Here is a 16,919-nt window from a genome sequence, read left to right on the forward strand (position 1 = left end):
AAGAAAATAATTCAAAATTACTTCCTATAACTTAGTTTTCTTTCTATAATGAAAAATATTAAATGGGATGGAATGAACAGCAAGATTTACCTTCTTGCAAAACAGCTTTCCTAACAGTAAAATAACTGTCAATCAAAGTAGATACTTATCCATTTTACTTCCTAAATGGCATAAAGCCTAATTACCTATCTCTCGAATGCTTTTTTTTCCATACCAGGGAGGGAAGATATATTTTTTATCTAAGTGGCCAGAGAAATAAAGAGAGAAAAGGACTTTAATTATCAATATGATGTGAATTTTAGTGGGTAACTTGAAAAATTTTCCTTTTCTGTCTTTGGGTTTCTCAGTTTGCAGAGCTAGATTCTCATATTAAGAAGCATGATTAACCAATGTACCATCTTCACTTCTGTTCTTTTAATTTGTGAGGTATTTAATTAATGAGTACTTATTAATTTAAAAAAGCCCAAATACAAAATAAATCAAAACAAAACTTCCCTGAAAATTCAGTAGCTAGCTTGGTTTTTAAAAAGCACATTTATACAATAGATAATTAGACATATGAGTGTGTGTGTATGTATATACATATATATGCATTTATATATGTAAGTATATATGGGTAAATGCACACATTTATATTCTAAGTGTTAAATATTGTTGTGTTTAAAGATATAGATTTATTATCCATCTTTTTGGTCTGATATAAAAGCATTCCCCAATTTGGGAAAGGTCGCTATTCCTGTCCATATATTACAACTAAGAGACATTTTGACTCTCATATTAGCAATAATTCCCACTTAAGTCACATCTGGCCCGTGGTATCCAGTCTCCTTATCACTTGGGGTGGGCTGCTCTACTGAATTATATTATCTACATAGGTTCAGAAGAAGCGTTTTTATTAGCTCTTTCCTTTGCTGCCCCACACCAAGGACTCAATCATTACCTACATTAGCTGTTGGTATTCATTTCTGACATAAAGGATGGTCAGGAGAGTCTGAACACATTTTACTTCGGTATATTGTGTGTCTTAAATATAAATACTTAGAATAGAGTTTTTAAAAGAATGTTGTGTTTTATAATAGAAACACTATTTTTTTAAAAATAGCAGAAATGTATCTACCAATTTGTTTTCCTTTAGGCTATCAAAGGATAACTTGGGTTTTTCTGCAATTACTGAGTGATGGATAAACTCTTACTTTAATTCACTGCCTATCTTAATACTTTGCTCCATGTGTAGAAATCCTTTAAAATCTATGACAGGCTTACATGTGAAAGGGTTTTTTGTCCTCTGAGAAAAAAAATTGAAATAAGAACACTTTATTTCATGTTAAGGAGGGAAATAGCTTGATCTCACTATATATCTAAATTCCTTTGTGTTACCAGTTACATATCTTGGATTTCTGAATTCTTAGAAGCAAATATGTTGGAATAGAACTTTGTACTTGAAGAGTAGAGCTCACAAGTGTACAGGTGCCATTTATATCATACCAAGGGTATACGATATGGACATGATATTACTATTAATATTAACCTCGATCATGTTGTTGAGGCAGTGTTTGTCAGGTTCCTCCTCAAAACCCAATACCTAATCTAATCATGAGAAGAATATCAATAAAGTCCAAACTGAGGAACGTTCTACAAAATTTCTGACAAGTATTTTTAATAATTGTCAAGATTATGGAAACCAAGGAAAAACTGAGAAATGTTGACAGACTAGAGGGGCCTAAGGGACATGATGGGTGAATGTAATGCAGTGTCCTAGATGGAAGCCTGGAATAAAAAAAGAACATTAGGTAGAAACTAAGGAAATATGAATAAAGCATTGACTTTTCTTTTTGCTACTAATTGTGTATCAATATTGGTTCATTGTGACAAATGTACCATACTTCAGTAAGATGTTAATATTAAAAAAATTGGGTGTGGAGCGCATGGGAACTTTCCTCAACTTTTCTGTAAGTCTAGAACTATTCTAAAATTAAAAAAAAATAATGAAAAAAAAGTCTAAAAAATGTAAAAGCAATTCACCCTGAAACATCAAATAAAAGAGATGTAAAGTCTCCTTCCCATTTAGTCAATATTCCTTGTGTTTTAGTCAGGTATAATATAGAAGGAAAATCTAGTTGTATTCACAGTTTACAACACTGAGGACTTTTAAAAAACCGTTAGTCCTACTCGACATAATGCATATGTTGCTTGGCTAGGTGTTATTTCTTATATAGAAATTATATGTGGAAAAGAAGAATCTAGAGGCTTTCTGCAACTATGATCCTGAGCAATTTAATATGGTAGTCAGAATCAAAGGGAAATTGCTGTCTTGACCCCTCCTTTTTATAGGACTTACTTATAGGGAGAAAGAAAGGGAACAGCTGAGGAATCATGCTCTCAGTGACAGCTGATGACCTCTGCACCCACATCTTATAAGTGTTCCTCATGCTTAACTGTACCATTTGCTGTATAAGATTTTTTAGGTGTTTACCAAAGTGCAGGGGAATAGCAGAGAAGGCACAAGTTTATTGCTAAAGGTGGCTTATTATATTCTACCTTCTAATTTCTTTGTGTTTTTTTCTTTTAACCACATGGTAAAGATTTGTCACACGTTAGTCTGTTTCTTGTTTGATAGTGTAGGTTTGTGGGTTCTTTTGGCTAAGGTAAAATACTTGTTTTATGTTAACTATACTGTAATTAAAGTTAACTTAAATAATAATAAATAAATAAATAATAAATAAATAAATAAATAGATAGATAAATAAATAAATAAATAACTTGTATTTTATTTGGAGAGGCTAGATCTGGTGAATGAGAACAACCAGTATTTTCCTTCGTTTTACTGGTCCTTTCACAGTCTAACATGGTTAACCACTGACCAGGTAACCACAGGGCCTGATTTATTCCACACATATTGACAATCTATTATATTCTAGGTCCTGTTATGATAGGCGTTAGGATTACCAGATAAACAAAACAGATTGGGTTCCTGTTCTCTTGGAGATCAGGGGCTGTAAAAGACAACAATCAACTACATGAAATGTTTGCGAATTGTCACAAGGACAGACATACTCATTGCACACTTTGCTTTACTGTGCTTCATAGATATCGTGTGTGTGTTTTCTTTATACAAATTGAAGGTTTATGGTAATCCTGTGTCAAGCAAGTCTACTGGCGCCACGTTTTCCAACAGAATTTACTCACTGAATGTCTCTGTGTCATGTTTTCATGATTCTCATAATATTTTTAACGTTTTCATTATTATTATTTTATTTATTATGGTGATCTGTGTTCAGTGATTTTTTAGCAATACAGTATTTTCCAATTACTTTCCAACAAAGTATTTCTCAATTTTTAAAAACTTAATAGACTGCAGTAGAGCATAAAGATAACTTTCATATGCACCAGGAGACAAAAAAAAAAAATCCATTTGACTCACTTTGTAGTGATGTTTGCTTTATTTTGGTGGTCTGGAACCAAACCAGCAACATCTCTGAGCTATGCCTTTAATACAAAGAAAATAAACACAGTGCTGTGAAAGTAATAACTTGAGGTAGAGTTTACTCACTTTATATAGGCATTTCAGAGGAGGTCCCATTTCAGCTTAGAAAGAGACTCTTTCCTGGTATTTGGCTTATCCTTTCAGATTTCCTGAGAACTTTACTTAGAGCGGAAGTAATGATGTTACATAATTTGCAATTGTATGTAATTTAAATGTTAACAAAATGCATTCAAAATGTATAATGAAAGAAAAGTAAAATGTATATACCCTTCAAGTCAGCAATTCCAATTCTTCATAATTAGTAATATTTCTTCACCTTGGTTGCATATTAAAATTACTTGGGGAGATTTTATTAAATACTCATGCCTGGGCCCTACTCCCAGATTCTGGTATAACTTGTCTAGTGGAGGGAAGGGCTAGGGAGCATAGGTAGCAGTATTTTTGAAAGCTCTTCAGATGATTTTAATGTAAAGCCAGATTTGAGAAACACTAACCATAAATACTCACACCTATGAACCAGGAGTCTGAACAAGGATGGTACTACAGTGTTATTTCTCATAGGAAGATCACAACATGAATGCTTGTCAGTAAAAGTTGGTTAAATTGGACATGGTATGCATGTTTTTTTAATATACATATACATATACATACATATACATATAATTCTATGGAATAATGAAGTAGCCTAATATATCCCAGTATGGAAAGATCTGTAAGACATGAAAATAGCAAGTTGCAGAATATTATGTATAGTTTGATCCACATGTTTAAATATGCTCACAAAAATCCATGTAATTCTATACGCATATATGATGCATGTCTGTGTTGGCTACTCTTCAGATACTTGAGAAAGGAGTTATGGGAACTTCAGAAAGACCCAAGCAGAGTGTAGATTTAGGGTCAGTCGGGAAAGACTAGGAAGACTAACTCCTATTATTCCTTGGAACCATGAAGCATGATGTCAAGATTTAGGTTATGAATTTGAAAATGATGTCACTATGCTTCCGAAAATGTTCATGGCTAAGTGTGTTGCAGTGGAAAGGTGATATCTGAAAGTGGCTTGGGATCTGGAAGGAGAAGGTACAGGGACTCACTTTCACAATCTTGCTCATTGTTATGCTCTTCCTTTAATAGTACTGTCCCTTCCTTTCCACTTTTTCTCAGTTATGCCCAATTTGTGGATTTCCGGGATACATACTTCACACACACACACACACACACACACACACACACACACACACACCCTATGAGGACTCACAGGCTCATTGACACACACACACCTTGCAGAGAAACACAGACTCAATGACACACATACACACACACACACACACACCCGACAAAGACTCGCAGGCTCACTGACGCACATGCAAGACTCACAGACTCGTTGGCATGTACATGCATAGTGCACACATACACACACAGACGCACATCTACATCTTTCTTTGACAACCAAATATAGCGCTGGAGAATTAGATTGTGATAACAGCTTCTTATTTATCAAAGGAGATGAGTTTTGAATGTGATTGTGATGTGAAAAATAGTAATCTATGTAGATTCACAGCATCTTTCCACAGCATTTGTCAATTTGATGAAAGAGAAAATTTTCTGTGCAGTTTCTGTGAGGAATGCAGTTAAACAACCATGCTGCTCAGGGATTAGTAGGAAGGAAAGTGAGAGCTTTGGGGAGATCACTGTGGGGGACAGAGGTGCTGATGGAGAACCAAGATCATAGCACAGAGTTAGAAGCTTCCAGGAGTAAATAGAGAAATTGAGGACTTGGGCATTTTGAAGTACTATATAGTAAGAGATGGCAGGAAATTGTGATAAAAGTCGTAGTGGACTAAATTCTTGGGGATTTCCTAAATGTTTTGGAGAGAGAGAGAGAGAGAGAGAGAGAGAGAGAGAGAGAGAGAGGGGTGAATAAAATGTAATCTCCTCTTTGTGCTGGATTTCTTTAATTTTGATAACACACAGGGTTGTGGCTGACACATATTCGATGCTCATGGTTTATGATGAATAGATAATTTTGGACAATAACATGTAATTATTTAAATGAAATGAGTTTTATCTGAAACCACAAGGAAAAGCAAAATGATTTAAATAAAAATATCAATTAGCAAGTGAATAACTGGCAACAACTTTTAATAGAAGTTGTGGATTTTTATCTTAATATCAGGGCCATGAGCTGACTTGGAAATCCTATTTCTCAGGTATAGGATGTATCATTGCTGGACTCAGAGTCAGATCTTTCCATAAGCCATGGACAGAGTGTATGGACTGACTCTATGCTCCTATTTTGGTGATAATGCCGTATACAGAGCCTATTGTAATGTATCGCTATGTTTAGAGCAAGATGTTTTTGTTAAAGATGGATTACGTACTTTAGATATGGGATGGGTGAAAAAATATATAGGAATATATATGATTCTTGAAACAAATATATCAATGCAAATGTGTAGTAAAATTCCCAAGTGACTACTCATCAAATGCCAAGCATTTAGCATATACTAACACCTACCTTGGGTAGAGCCCTGCATACAGATCAGGACTATAACTAAATTAGGTTAAAAAATATTTTTTTTAAAGAGATGGAGAGGGGTGCCTGGGTGACTCAGTGGCTTAAGCATCTAACCCTTGATTTCGGCTCAGGTCATGATCTCAGGGTTGTGAGATTGAGCCCCGCATCAGGCTCACCCTGGGCATGAAAACTGCTTAAGATTCTCTCTCTCCCTCTCCCTCTGCCGTTCTCCCTTATACACTCTTGTGCACACTTGTACACATTCTCTCTTTAAAAAAAGAGAGCGAGAGATGAAATAGCATCCCTGGCCTTAGTGAATTTTAATCAACAAGCAATTATTATCTAGCATGTTCTACACACTTTGCTGAGCATTGCAGATGCAGTTGTGAGCAAAAACTTGAGCTTATTGTCTGGAAAGGAAAAAACACTGGTAAAACATTGTCCAAATAAATCCAAATTATAGCTGAGATGAGTGTTTGAGAGAGTATATAAATATGGCTATGAAAACACAGAGTTGGAAAAAACTTGTAGGCATCAGCAAAGTCTTCCCTAAGGAAAGGGTGTTTGGTTGTGAACAGGAAGAGAGAGGTTAATAGTTGAGGGGGGAGGGGAGAGGATCCTAGGAAAGGGAACAGCAGTGCACAAGCCATCCTGATAGGGGTTACCATATACAATAAAAACAAATATTTATGTAAAAATATTAAATTAGAAGATACTTCAATGAGAATACAATTTAAAAGTAGATTGGAAGTGGCTGCATCAATTGTCTTTCCCAGCAAATCAAAAGGACATTTAAAATTTAAAAACTTGACTTCTTGGCTGAGTCTGTGTCTGCAAAATAACTTAGAAATCCCATCTGTCCAGCAGAGTTTAAGCAAATTCAAAAAAAATCTTGAGAATACAATGTGCATAATAGACTTTGCCTGCCTGTCTTCTCATGAGGAAAGGGGAACACAGGTAGTATTTCATTTCACAGGGAAGACTTTGAAAAAGAAGAGTATTGGGGGATCCCTGGGTGGCTCAGCGGTTTGGCGCCTGCCTTTGGCCCAGGGCGCGATCCTGGGGTCCCTGGATCGAGTCCCACGTCGGGCTCCCTGCATGGAGCCTGCTTCTCCTTCTGCCTGTGTCTCTGCCTCTCTCTCTCTATATATATGTCTATCATGAATAAATAAATAAATAAATCCTAAAAAATAAAAAAGAGTATTGACCTCGTGAGAACCAGAAAATCAGTGAGTGTTCCTCACCACCTACCAACCATTTTGCCCAAGTAACTGAATTTGTTGTGTTCCTTGTAGATATCATTTCTCAAAAGCATAGACACTTGTTTTGTGTTTCCTCAAATATTAGACTTTGACAGGTGTTTAGTACAATTTTGTTAATGAGAATAGAATTTGTTGTCATAAATCCCTTATACAGTCCTAAAGAAAAGGGATTGTTGGCTACTTAAGTGGGTTACTACCGGTAAACAATGACTGAAAAATTTGAAGTTCTTCATATGAAATGTTTTTTTCTTTTGTGATAATCACTTTTCAGTATAATAATCAGTTTAAAAGTTTGTGTCAAATTCCTTTGATATATGTCTCTAGATAAAATAAGAATTAACTTGGATATGTGAAGAATTTGTGTGTGTGTGTGTGTGTTTATAGATGGCAAGGTGTTAATAATAGTTATTTTTTGAGTGGTAGAATTATAAATGAATTTCTTTTTGCTTATTTATATTTCCTATTTTTCTTCTGTGATTGCAGTTTACTTACCTAATAAATAAGCAAAAAATAAAATAATTTTTTAAAAAATAATTTAAAAATACAGTATGCAGAGTTCATGTAAAAGCCTACTTGTTAAGCTTGCACTTCAGGTTTAGTTTTTTTTCCCCTCATCACACTTACACAGCTCAGTTCATGTCTGTGTGATAACTATGTGAAAACTTGCCAAAGACAGGCACTTGAAATAAGTGGTTTTTGTATAATTCTGTGCCAGAACAGCTACTTCTCTAGATTTTGGCCCTGAGTTGACATATCCACTATGCTCAATAATTTGCTTACCAAAGCTCTTCTATAACCTGCAATTTTTCTTGTCAGAGCTCTGTCTATGAATTACAATCCACATTTGGTGGATGCGCTCTATATAAAAAGTATATCTTCTTATTGACTTTTTCCATTTAACAAATCGAATAAAAAGTAGAATTCATGGTTCTGAATCTTTCAAGTCCTAAAAAAATAACATTTAATAAACCACACACTATCCCAATCACAATTCGCCCTGTCAGGTATCAGAATGTCTTTGTGATTTATTCAAGTAATGATTACATTGTTCATAAAGCCTAATCTCAGAGCTAAAGCAAGTGGTGAATAGCTGAATTATTCTTCCTTTAGACTATTGACTAGGGAGATTTGGTGAACTTTTGACTAACTATGTGATCATTGACAATTAATTTAGCTTCGGAGAGGCTTAAACACAAAATGAGAACAGTAAATGGAGTAATATTTAACTTCTCTTTTTACTACAAAGTTCTATGGTTTTTGCTTCTTGAATAATATTAGTATTATTAACGGCCATCTCTTGAGGGTTAACATGTATTATCTCTAACTCTGAGGTAGGTATATAATTTCCATTTTACAGATTAAAAAAAAACCTCAGGAAGGTAAAGTAATATGATAGTTACACGCAGTAAAAGTGTCAAAAAAACAGAAATAGGACCTGGTTTTGATGCATCTAGAGCCTAAACTCTTAACTATGGCTTTCTATTGCCCAAGCATAGGAAAATTACATATGAAAAACTAAGTATATTATGTCTCAGCTTTCAGGTATAATTTAATTAAATCTTAGCATGTAAAAAACGATACAGTTGAAGATTATGTTTCAGAAAAAGAGAGGCTTTAAGATAGAAAAGGTGGCTAGCAGTGCCGATGGCAGAGACACCTTGGGAATCCAGGGAACCACAAAGTGGAGAAGCGCATACAATAGTGACAGGATCATACTCTTGGATTTATTATTCCAGAGAACAACTTACACATATGATCATTCACCAATGGAATCAGTACCTGTGGACTCGCAAGATGAACTCCTAATGACAGCTAACAAGTCTGGATTTGGTCTGATTCCCACCTGCATCCCCAGCCTCCCTACACTCCTCCTTTCCTTTTGCAGATCATGCTGGAGCCTCAGTGACTTTCCCTACACAGGGCCTATCATTGCTGTATCCTCTGCACAGAAACCTTTTTCATACACTGTTCCATGGCATCTCCTAAGATCATTTAGATTTCCATCCAAATGTAACCTCTTCAGAAAGACCTTCTTCAATCATGCAATTTCAAGTAGCCCCTATCCTGGTCATTCTTTCGGCCAGCGTTTGGCTTTAGTGTCCTCATAGCCTTTATAAGTTGTGTGTTTTTACTTTGTTTTTCAATACATTTAGGAAGTGAGCTCCATGAGACGAGGGACTCATCTGTCTGGTGCTATAATGAATCTCAAGCTTATTAATAGTAAGCTTAAAACAATTATCTAGTTATTGAATGGCTGAATGAACAAATGAAAGAATGTTATGGCTTTTGATGTTGGCCAATTATAATTAAATGACCCAAGACACTTTGGAACTTCAAAATTTGATTTTAGAGTATGGCAATGCGTAGGGAATTGACTGTTAGAACCCATTCTGAAAAGATGAATGCTTTGGTGTAATTTAGTCAGAGGAAGAAAAAGCACTGGCTTAAAAGCAATCTTAATTATGTGAAGTATCATAGTAAGAGAATAGTCATCAGCTATTCTTAATATGAGACTAATAGGGATGAGTGAAAGGATTTCTAGTTACAAATATATAACTTACCAACTGAACTGGAGATTATGAGCTACTCGAAAAGTATTCTGAAATGTTGTAAACTATTTCATCTTTAGAATAGATAGGTGTTTTTTTTTTTTTTGATAGGTGTTTAAGTGCAAGCTTGCTAAAGGACTAGAAGTGGATAATAAAGATAATTTTTAAAATATTTATACTCCTTTCATCACTAAGTTTTTAACCAGCATTATTTCTTTAACACTTAATAAATCCCATCCTTGTGTAAGTAGGAGACGGGTATTATTTTTCTCCTTCTGCTCTTAGAGTTACCTTGTTAGAGGTCACTCCACTTCCAGGGCGAGCCAGGGCCAGTGCTTAGGAATCCTGTCTTCTGAGAGAGAAGGTGAGCCATTTGGAAGTGGAGTCAGCGTGACTCTTTACATGGTTAGTTAGCATGCTGCTTCCCTTGTAGGGGCGGGGGTGTAGGGTTTCTCAAGGAAAGACATTTATAGTGATTAAAATTGCTCAGAGCTTACTTCATTGTGTAATTTTGATACTGTAGTATGTGATTCTGGCAAGAGAGGGGTATGAAAGGGACAGAAAATCCCAGAGGGTGGCACGGCAGGGCATACGGTATTGGTGTTACCTCAAGAAAAGGGGCTGTGGCAGGAAGAGATTGCTCTCGGATTGGTCAGACTTGTTCAGGAATGCTTCTAGATCACTTCCTGAGAAGGAGGGCTGCGAGCACAGATGCCCAAGGGCAATGACTGTCCGTCCGGTAGCCCACTATCATTCCATGATATAGAGCAGAGCTCCAAGAACAAAGTGGCAGAAGAGGCTCTGAGAGTTGATATTTTCCTGGGAAAGAAAGTGCAAAGGATCTTCTAGGATAAAAGCATTGAGAACAATTTCAAACTGTGTACATACTTTAAAAAGATAGTAATTCCACTCCTAGGTGTACGCCCTACAAAAATATCTGTATATGCATAAGGATAAACCTCCTTAGTACTGTTATTCATAATAGCACAAAAGTGGAAACGACTCAACTGTCCATCAGTAGAGAGGATAACTGAAGTATGATATATTCAGGCGACAATATATCACACAGCAATAAGAATGGACAAGATACAGGTACATGCAACAAGATGGGATCAATCGCATGTGGTATTGAGTTATAGATCTCGGATCCAAAGACAGGATGTATATGATTCCATTCACATGAAGCTCAAAATCAAGTGAGACTAACTGATGGCATCACCCCTGAGAGGAGGGTGGGCTGGAGATGGAGGGTGAAGGGCCCAGTATTTACGTGAAGGTGTTCACTTTGTGATATTCCAGCAAGCTGCACACTTAAGTTTTTTGCACCCTTCCAATACAAAATTCAGTAAGATGTAATACTGCCCTCCAAAGTAGAATGAATGACATTAAATGGAATCAAAAGGTCAGAGGGGACGCGGTTTTAAGCTTGTTTGAGGCACCCCGGATAGCACGAGTGTAGCTGTCTCCAACTTTGAGGATGGGCAGCAACTGGAGGGACAAGAATAGCCCGGGGCTGACGCTGCATTTGCTTCTTCTAGTCCTGGTCAAGGTTTTCTAATTCAGGCGCAGGAGAGGATCTGTGTCTCCAGGAAGCCACACTGTGGCACGCTAGGCATTCTCTGGGGACCAGCAGTCTTGGTCAGTGCGTTTGGAGGAGTCCTAGGGGCAGGGACAGAACAGAGGACATGTCTGTCCTGCTGTAAATCAGCACCAGGACTTAGAAAATGCAAGACACCTGTTCCCCTGTAATCATATATCTCAACGTGAGATTTCTAGCTTTTGGATTGCCCTGTACATTCTTTTATATCAAATAATTGTGGGCTTTTCTGACATGGAGAGAGTTGGGACCATTACAGCTGGGAAGAAAGCACATGGAGTGGCAGTGGCCCTTTTCTCAGCTTGTAATGAACTATTTGTAGTCAAGACCAACTACACGTATCGATTCTCATCAAGTGGGATTCTTTACAGAGTGAAAACACTGTCTGCCCGGGAGGCGGGCCCCATGGGACTGTTCCTGCCATTCTCTTTCAAATGCACAGATTAGACCTCTCATAAAATGCATCCTCTGACACATCCACACTGTATATATTGAAATCCCCTTGGTGCCTTTTCGACAGTTAGGAGTCCCGTAGCTTTGGCGGACCACAGCCTGTGTGCTGGCTGGCAAGGTGATTTTTTTCCTTCCCTGGAAACTGTAAAGGAAGAAGTCGATTGCTGTTTGTTGAAATAGGCTATATATTTCACAAGTTCCATCTCAATAATCTTCTGGAGGCAAGAATGAATTTGGGATTGGAAAGGGCATTACAACATGACTAAATAAATAGCATAAGGTCCCTCAACACCTGGCCAACCAGCAATGTTACAGTGTGATTTTGAGACTTTACATTCCGGTTTCTTTCCTCCGCAAACAGAGTCTGAAAGGTCTTACACAGAGACAGAATTTTAAGTCTGAACACCGAGGGAAACTCGGTCTTTAAACTCGAGAGCAGTCACACAATCCCTCTGAGAAGTGCCAGAAACGTTCCAGCTAAACTTTATTGTCTCGGATAATTGTTAAATCCAATATGCTTTAGGTGTTCCCTACGATTTAGCTTTTTGAGATGTATTCATATTCCTGTATGTTTACCCAGATTTAAGACTAGACTCTGCCACCGTGGGTCCATAAAGAAACTATAGCGCTGTGCATCAATATTAGAAGTCTAGAAATCCAAGAGATCTTGGGAAAAAGAGAAAGACGTTTGGTTGAAGCTTCGAGGAGTGAGGAACCAGCAGGTTCTGAGTGCTCGAGTTTGATGTTTGGTTTAAACTCATTTCCTCTATCAAATTGTAAATGTTTCTTTCAGTGTGAAGAAGAACATCTGAAGCAGGCCTTGTATGTGAGTCAGATTATTTTTATAGTCTCCTCACAATGATGTGTTTTTTCTAGAATTTTGAAAACACATGGATGACCTCCTACCTCAACTCATGGTACTCTCTTCCGCGCACATTGGATTCTTGTCAGTCTGGCCTTCTTCAGTCCATTCATTGTATGGAAGTATCTTTGCACCCCAAGGCCTTTGGATGCACTATTTTCTCTCCCTGGATTGCCCTTTCCACCTTTCTTTCCATGATGGTTTTCTTTCTGTCCTTCAAAGCTTAGCTTAGATGTCATCTCCGTGAAGATGTCTTACGTCTCATACTATCCAAAGTAGATTCTACTTCTCCTATAACATATTGCAATAATTTATTTACTGGACTCATGGCATTTATAAGAATTTGAAGTATTCATTTACTTGATCCTTGTACCTCTTGCTTATTACACTGTAAATTCCATGAGGCAGCATTCATGGCTCTCTTGCTTACTGTTGTAGTTATCTAACTTAACACAGCATCTGACATACAGTAGGCTCAGTAAGTATTTGTTGAATAAGTGAATTAATAAACTCTTTTATGGTGACATATTTATCTTTTTACCATACTAGATTTTTCTTGAAGGTGGTATTTTAGAAGTCCCCCACCCCTACGGGGTCTTTTTTTTTTTTTTAAATTTTATTTTTAATTTAATTTATTTTTTTAAAGATTTTAATTTATTTATTCATGAGAGACACACAGAGGCAGAGACATAGGCAGAAGGAGAAGCAGGCTCCCTGCAGGGAACCCAAGGCGGGACTCAATTCCAGGACCCTGGGATCATGACCTGAGCTGAAGGCAGATGCTCAACCACTGAGCCACCGGGGTAACTCCCCCCCCCGCCCCCCCGCCGGCCCCTGCACAGGTCTTTAAATAAATGATACAACAGAAGTATTGCTCTCTTGAGTCACCCCCGCACAGCCTTGGTTCGGCGTGTAGCCGGGCGCAGCCCCTGCCCGCCGTGGTCTGTAGTGCTTGCAGCTCTTCTCCTTTAAGATGCCTGAGGAAGTGCACCATGGAGAGGAGGAGGTGGAGACTTTTGCCTTCCAGGCAGAAATTGCCCAGCTCATGTCCCTCATCATCAATACCTTCTATTCTAACAAGGAAATTTTTCTTCGAGAGTTGATCAGTGATGCTTCTGATGCCTTGGACAAGATTCGCTATGAAAGCCTGACAGACCCTTCCAAGTTGGACAGTGGTAAAGAGCTGAAAATTGACATCATCCCTAACCCCCAGGAACGCACCCTGACTCTGGTGGACACAGGCATTGGTATGACCAAAGCTGATCTCATAAATAACTTGGGAACAATTGCCAAGTCTGGCACTAAAGCATTCATGGAGGCTGGTGCAGACATCTCCACGATTGGACAGTTTGGTGTTGGCTTTTATTCTGCTTATCTGGTGGCAGAGAAAGTGGTTGTTATCACAAAGCACAATGATGATGAGCAGTATGCGTGGGAGTCTTCTGCTGGGGGCTCTTTCACTGTACGTGCAGACCATGGTGAGCCCATTGGCCGGGGTACCAAAGTGATCCTCCATCTTAAAGAAGACCAAACAGAATATTTAGAGGAGAGACGTGTCAAAGAAGTGGTGAAGAAGCACTCCCAGTTCATAGGTTATCCCATCACTCTTTATTTGGAGAAGGAACAAGAGAAGGAAATTAGTGATGATGAGGCAGAGGAGGAGAAGGGGGAGAAAGAGGAAGAAGATAAAGATGATGAGGAGAAACCCAAGACGGAAGATGTGGGTTCAGATGAGGAGGATGATAGTGGGAAGGACAAGAAAAAAAAGACCAAGAAGATTAAGGAAAAATACATTGATCAAGAAGAACTGAACAAGACCAAGCCCATTTGGACCAGAAACCCTGATGACATCACCCAGGAGGAATATGGAGAGTTTTACAAGAGCCTTACTAATGACTGGGAAGATCACCTGGCAGTCAAGCACTTCTCTGTAGAAGGTCAGCTGGAATTTAGGGCATTGCTGTTCATCCCTCGTCGGGCTCCTTTTGACCTCTTTTAGAACAAGAAGAAAAAGAACAATATCAAACTGTATGTCTGCCGTGTGTTTATCATGGACAGCTGTGATGAATTGATACCAGAGTATCTCAACTTCATCCGTGGTGTGGTTGACTCCAAGGACCTGCCCTTGAACATCTCCCGAGAAATGCTCCAGCAGAGCAAAATCTTGAAGGTCATTCGCAAAAATATTGTGAAGAAGTGCCTTGAGCTCTTCTCTGAATTGGCAGAAGACAAGGAGAACTATAAGAAATTCTATGAGGCGTTCTCTAAAAACCTAAAGCTTGGAATCCATGAAGATTCCACTAACCGGTGCCGCCTTTCTGAGCTGCTGCATTACCACACTTCCCAATCTGGAGATGAGATGACTTCTCTTTCAGAGTATGTGTCCCTTATGAAGGAGACTCAGAAGTCCATCTATTACATCACTGGTGAGAGCAAAGAGCAGGTTGCCAACTCCGCTTTTGTGGAGCGAGTGCGGAAACGGGGCTTCGAGGTAGTGTATATGACAGAGCCTATCGACGAGTACTGCGTGCAACAGCTCAAGGAGTTTGATGGGAAGAGTCTGGTCTCAGTTACCAAGGAGGGCCTGGAGTTGCCTGAGGATGAAGAGGAGAAGAAGAAAATGGAGGAGAGCAAGGCCAAGTTCGAGAATCTCTGCAAACTCATGAAGGAAATCTTGGATAAGAAGGTTGAAAAGGTGACCATCTCCAACAGGCTGGTGTCTTCACCCTGCTGCATCGTGACTAGCACTTATGGCTGGACTGCCAACATGGAGCGGATCATGAAAGCCCAGGCACTCCAGGACAACTCTACAATGGGCTATATGATGGCCAAAAAGCATCTGGAGATCAACCCTGACCACCCCATTGTGGAGACTCTGTGGCAGAAGGCAGAGGCAGACAAGAACGACAAGGCTGTCAAGGACCTGGTGGTGCTACTGTTTGAAACAGCTCTACTCTCCTCCGGCTTCTCACTGGAGGATCCCCAGACTCACTCCAACTGCATTTACCGCATGATCAAGCTAGGCCTGGGCATCGATGAAGATGAAGTGGCAGCGGAGGAACCCAGTGCTGCTGTTCCTGATGAGATCCCTCCACTTGAGGGTGATGAAGATGCCTCTCGCATGGAAGAAGTCGATTAATTTCTCCTTGCAGACCTGTGCCCTCTGTATAGTGTCCCCATGGCTCCCCAGCAGCCCTGAGTGGCCCCGGTTCACCTGGTTCCCTCTGCTGATGTCTAGTGGAATTTTTTCCCCTCCTGTCTTTGTTAGAGGCAGGATAGAAGGGCCTTAAGCCCTAGCCCTCATGACATTTGACAAGGGGTTTGGATGTGTATTGTGGTGTTTGTTTATTTTGTTCTGAGATTAAAGTATGCAAAATAAAGGAGATATAGTTTTATACAAAAAAAAAAAAAACCCCACAACAACAGAAGTATTCATTACAGTTTTGGAGAAAGGAAGAAAGAGAGTTGCTCTCATTTCCTGTTTCTAACCCTGTATTTGTTATCTATTGCTGCATAACAAATCACCTGAAAACTTAACAGCCTAAAACAACAATAAGCATTTATTATTTCACACAGTTTCTAGGAGTCAGGAACTCAGGACCAGCTTAAATGTATGATTCTTGCTCAGGGACTATCATCGGGTTGTAAAGATGTCAGTGGGAGTTGCAGTCACCTGTAGACTTGGCTGGAGCTGGAGGATCCATTTCCAATGTGCTCCACTCCCCTAGCTGGCTTGTAGGGGCTAGTTTTTGACAGGAGGGCTCAATTTCTTGCCAAATGTGAAATACTGACATAATTAATCCTCAATTTATTGACAGGAGGGCTCATAATTCATAATTTTTTCTGTATGACCACTTGAAGGTCTTCACAAAATGGCAGCTGTCTTCCTTTAGAGCAAGTGATCCAAGAGAACAAGCTCAAGCCGCAACATTTTAGAAGATCTACCTTTGAGAGTCATGAATTTTCATTCTCCATGTATATTTGTTTTTCATGTCAATGCATTCAGTATGGGAGGGGACTTCATAAAGGTGTGAGTACCAGGAGGCAAGAATCATTGGGGGCCATTTAGAAGCTGGCTTTCACAAGCCTCTTCACAGTTGTGTCCTTTGGCTTCTGGGGTTTTTCATCTTGTTTCTTTTCCTTGGTCAGCCAATAGTCACATCAACCCTCTAATAAAGAGATAGCTCAGGATAC

General features: G+C 38.8%; 1 protein-coding gene and 1 long non-coding RNA gene across 7 annotated transcripts in view; both read left to right on the forward strand.

Moving 5' to 3' along the window:
* Nucleotides 1–16,919, forward strand: part of LOC121480730 — a 134,806-nt gene that overhangs the window by 92,798 nt on the left and 25,089 nt on the right. The gene's annotated exons all lie outside the window — the stretch shown is intronic.
* On the forward strand, nucleotides 13,617–15,904 carry LOC121480727 (heat shock protein HSP 90-beta-like). The gene is given in 1 exon segment (XM_041737582.1): nucleotides 13,617–15,904. A coding segment is annotated over 1 exon segment (2,166 nt). The 5' UTR covers nucleotides 13,617–13,698; the 3' UTR covers nucleotides 15,865–15,904.

The sequence above is a fragment of the Vulpes lagopus genome, chromosome 22 (genome assembly GCF_018345385.1).
Source record: "Vulpes lagopus strain Blue_001 chromosome 22, ASM1834538v1, whole genome shotgun sequence".
NCBI classification, from domain to species: Eukaryota; Metazoa; Chordata; class Mammalia; order Carnivora; family Canidae; genus Vulpes; species Vulpes lagopus.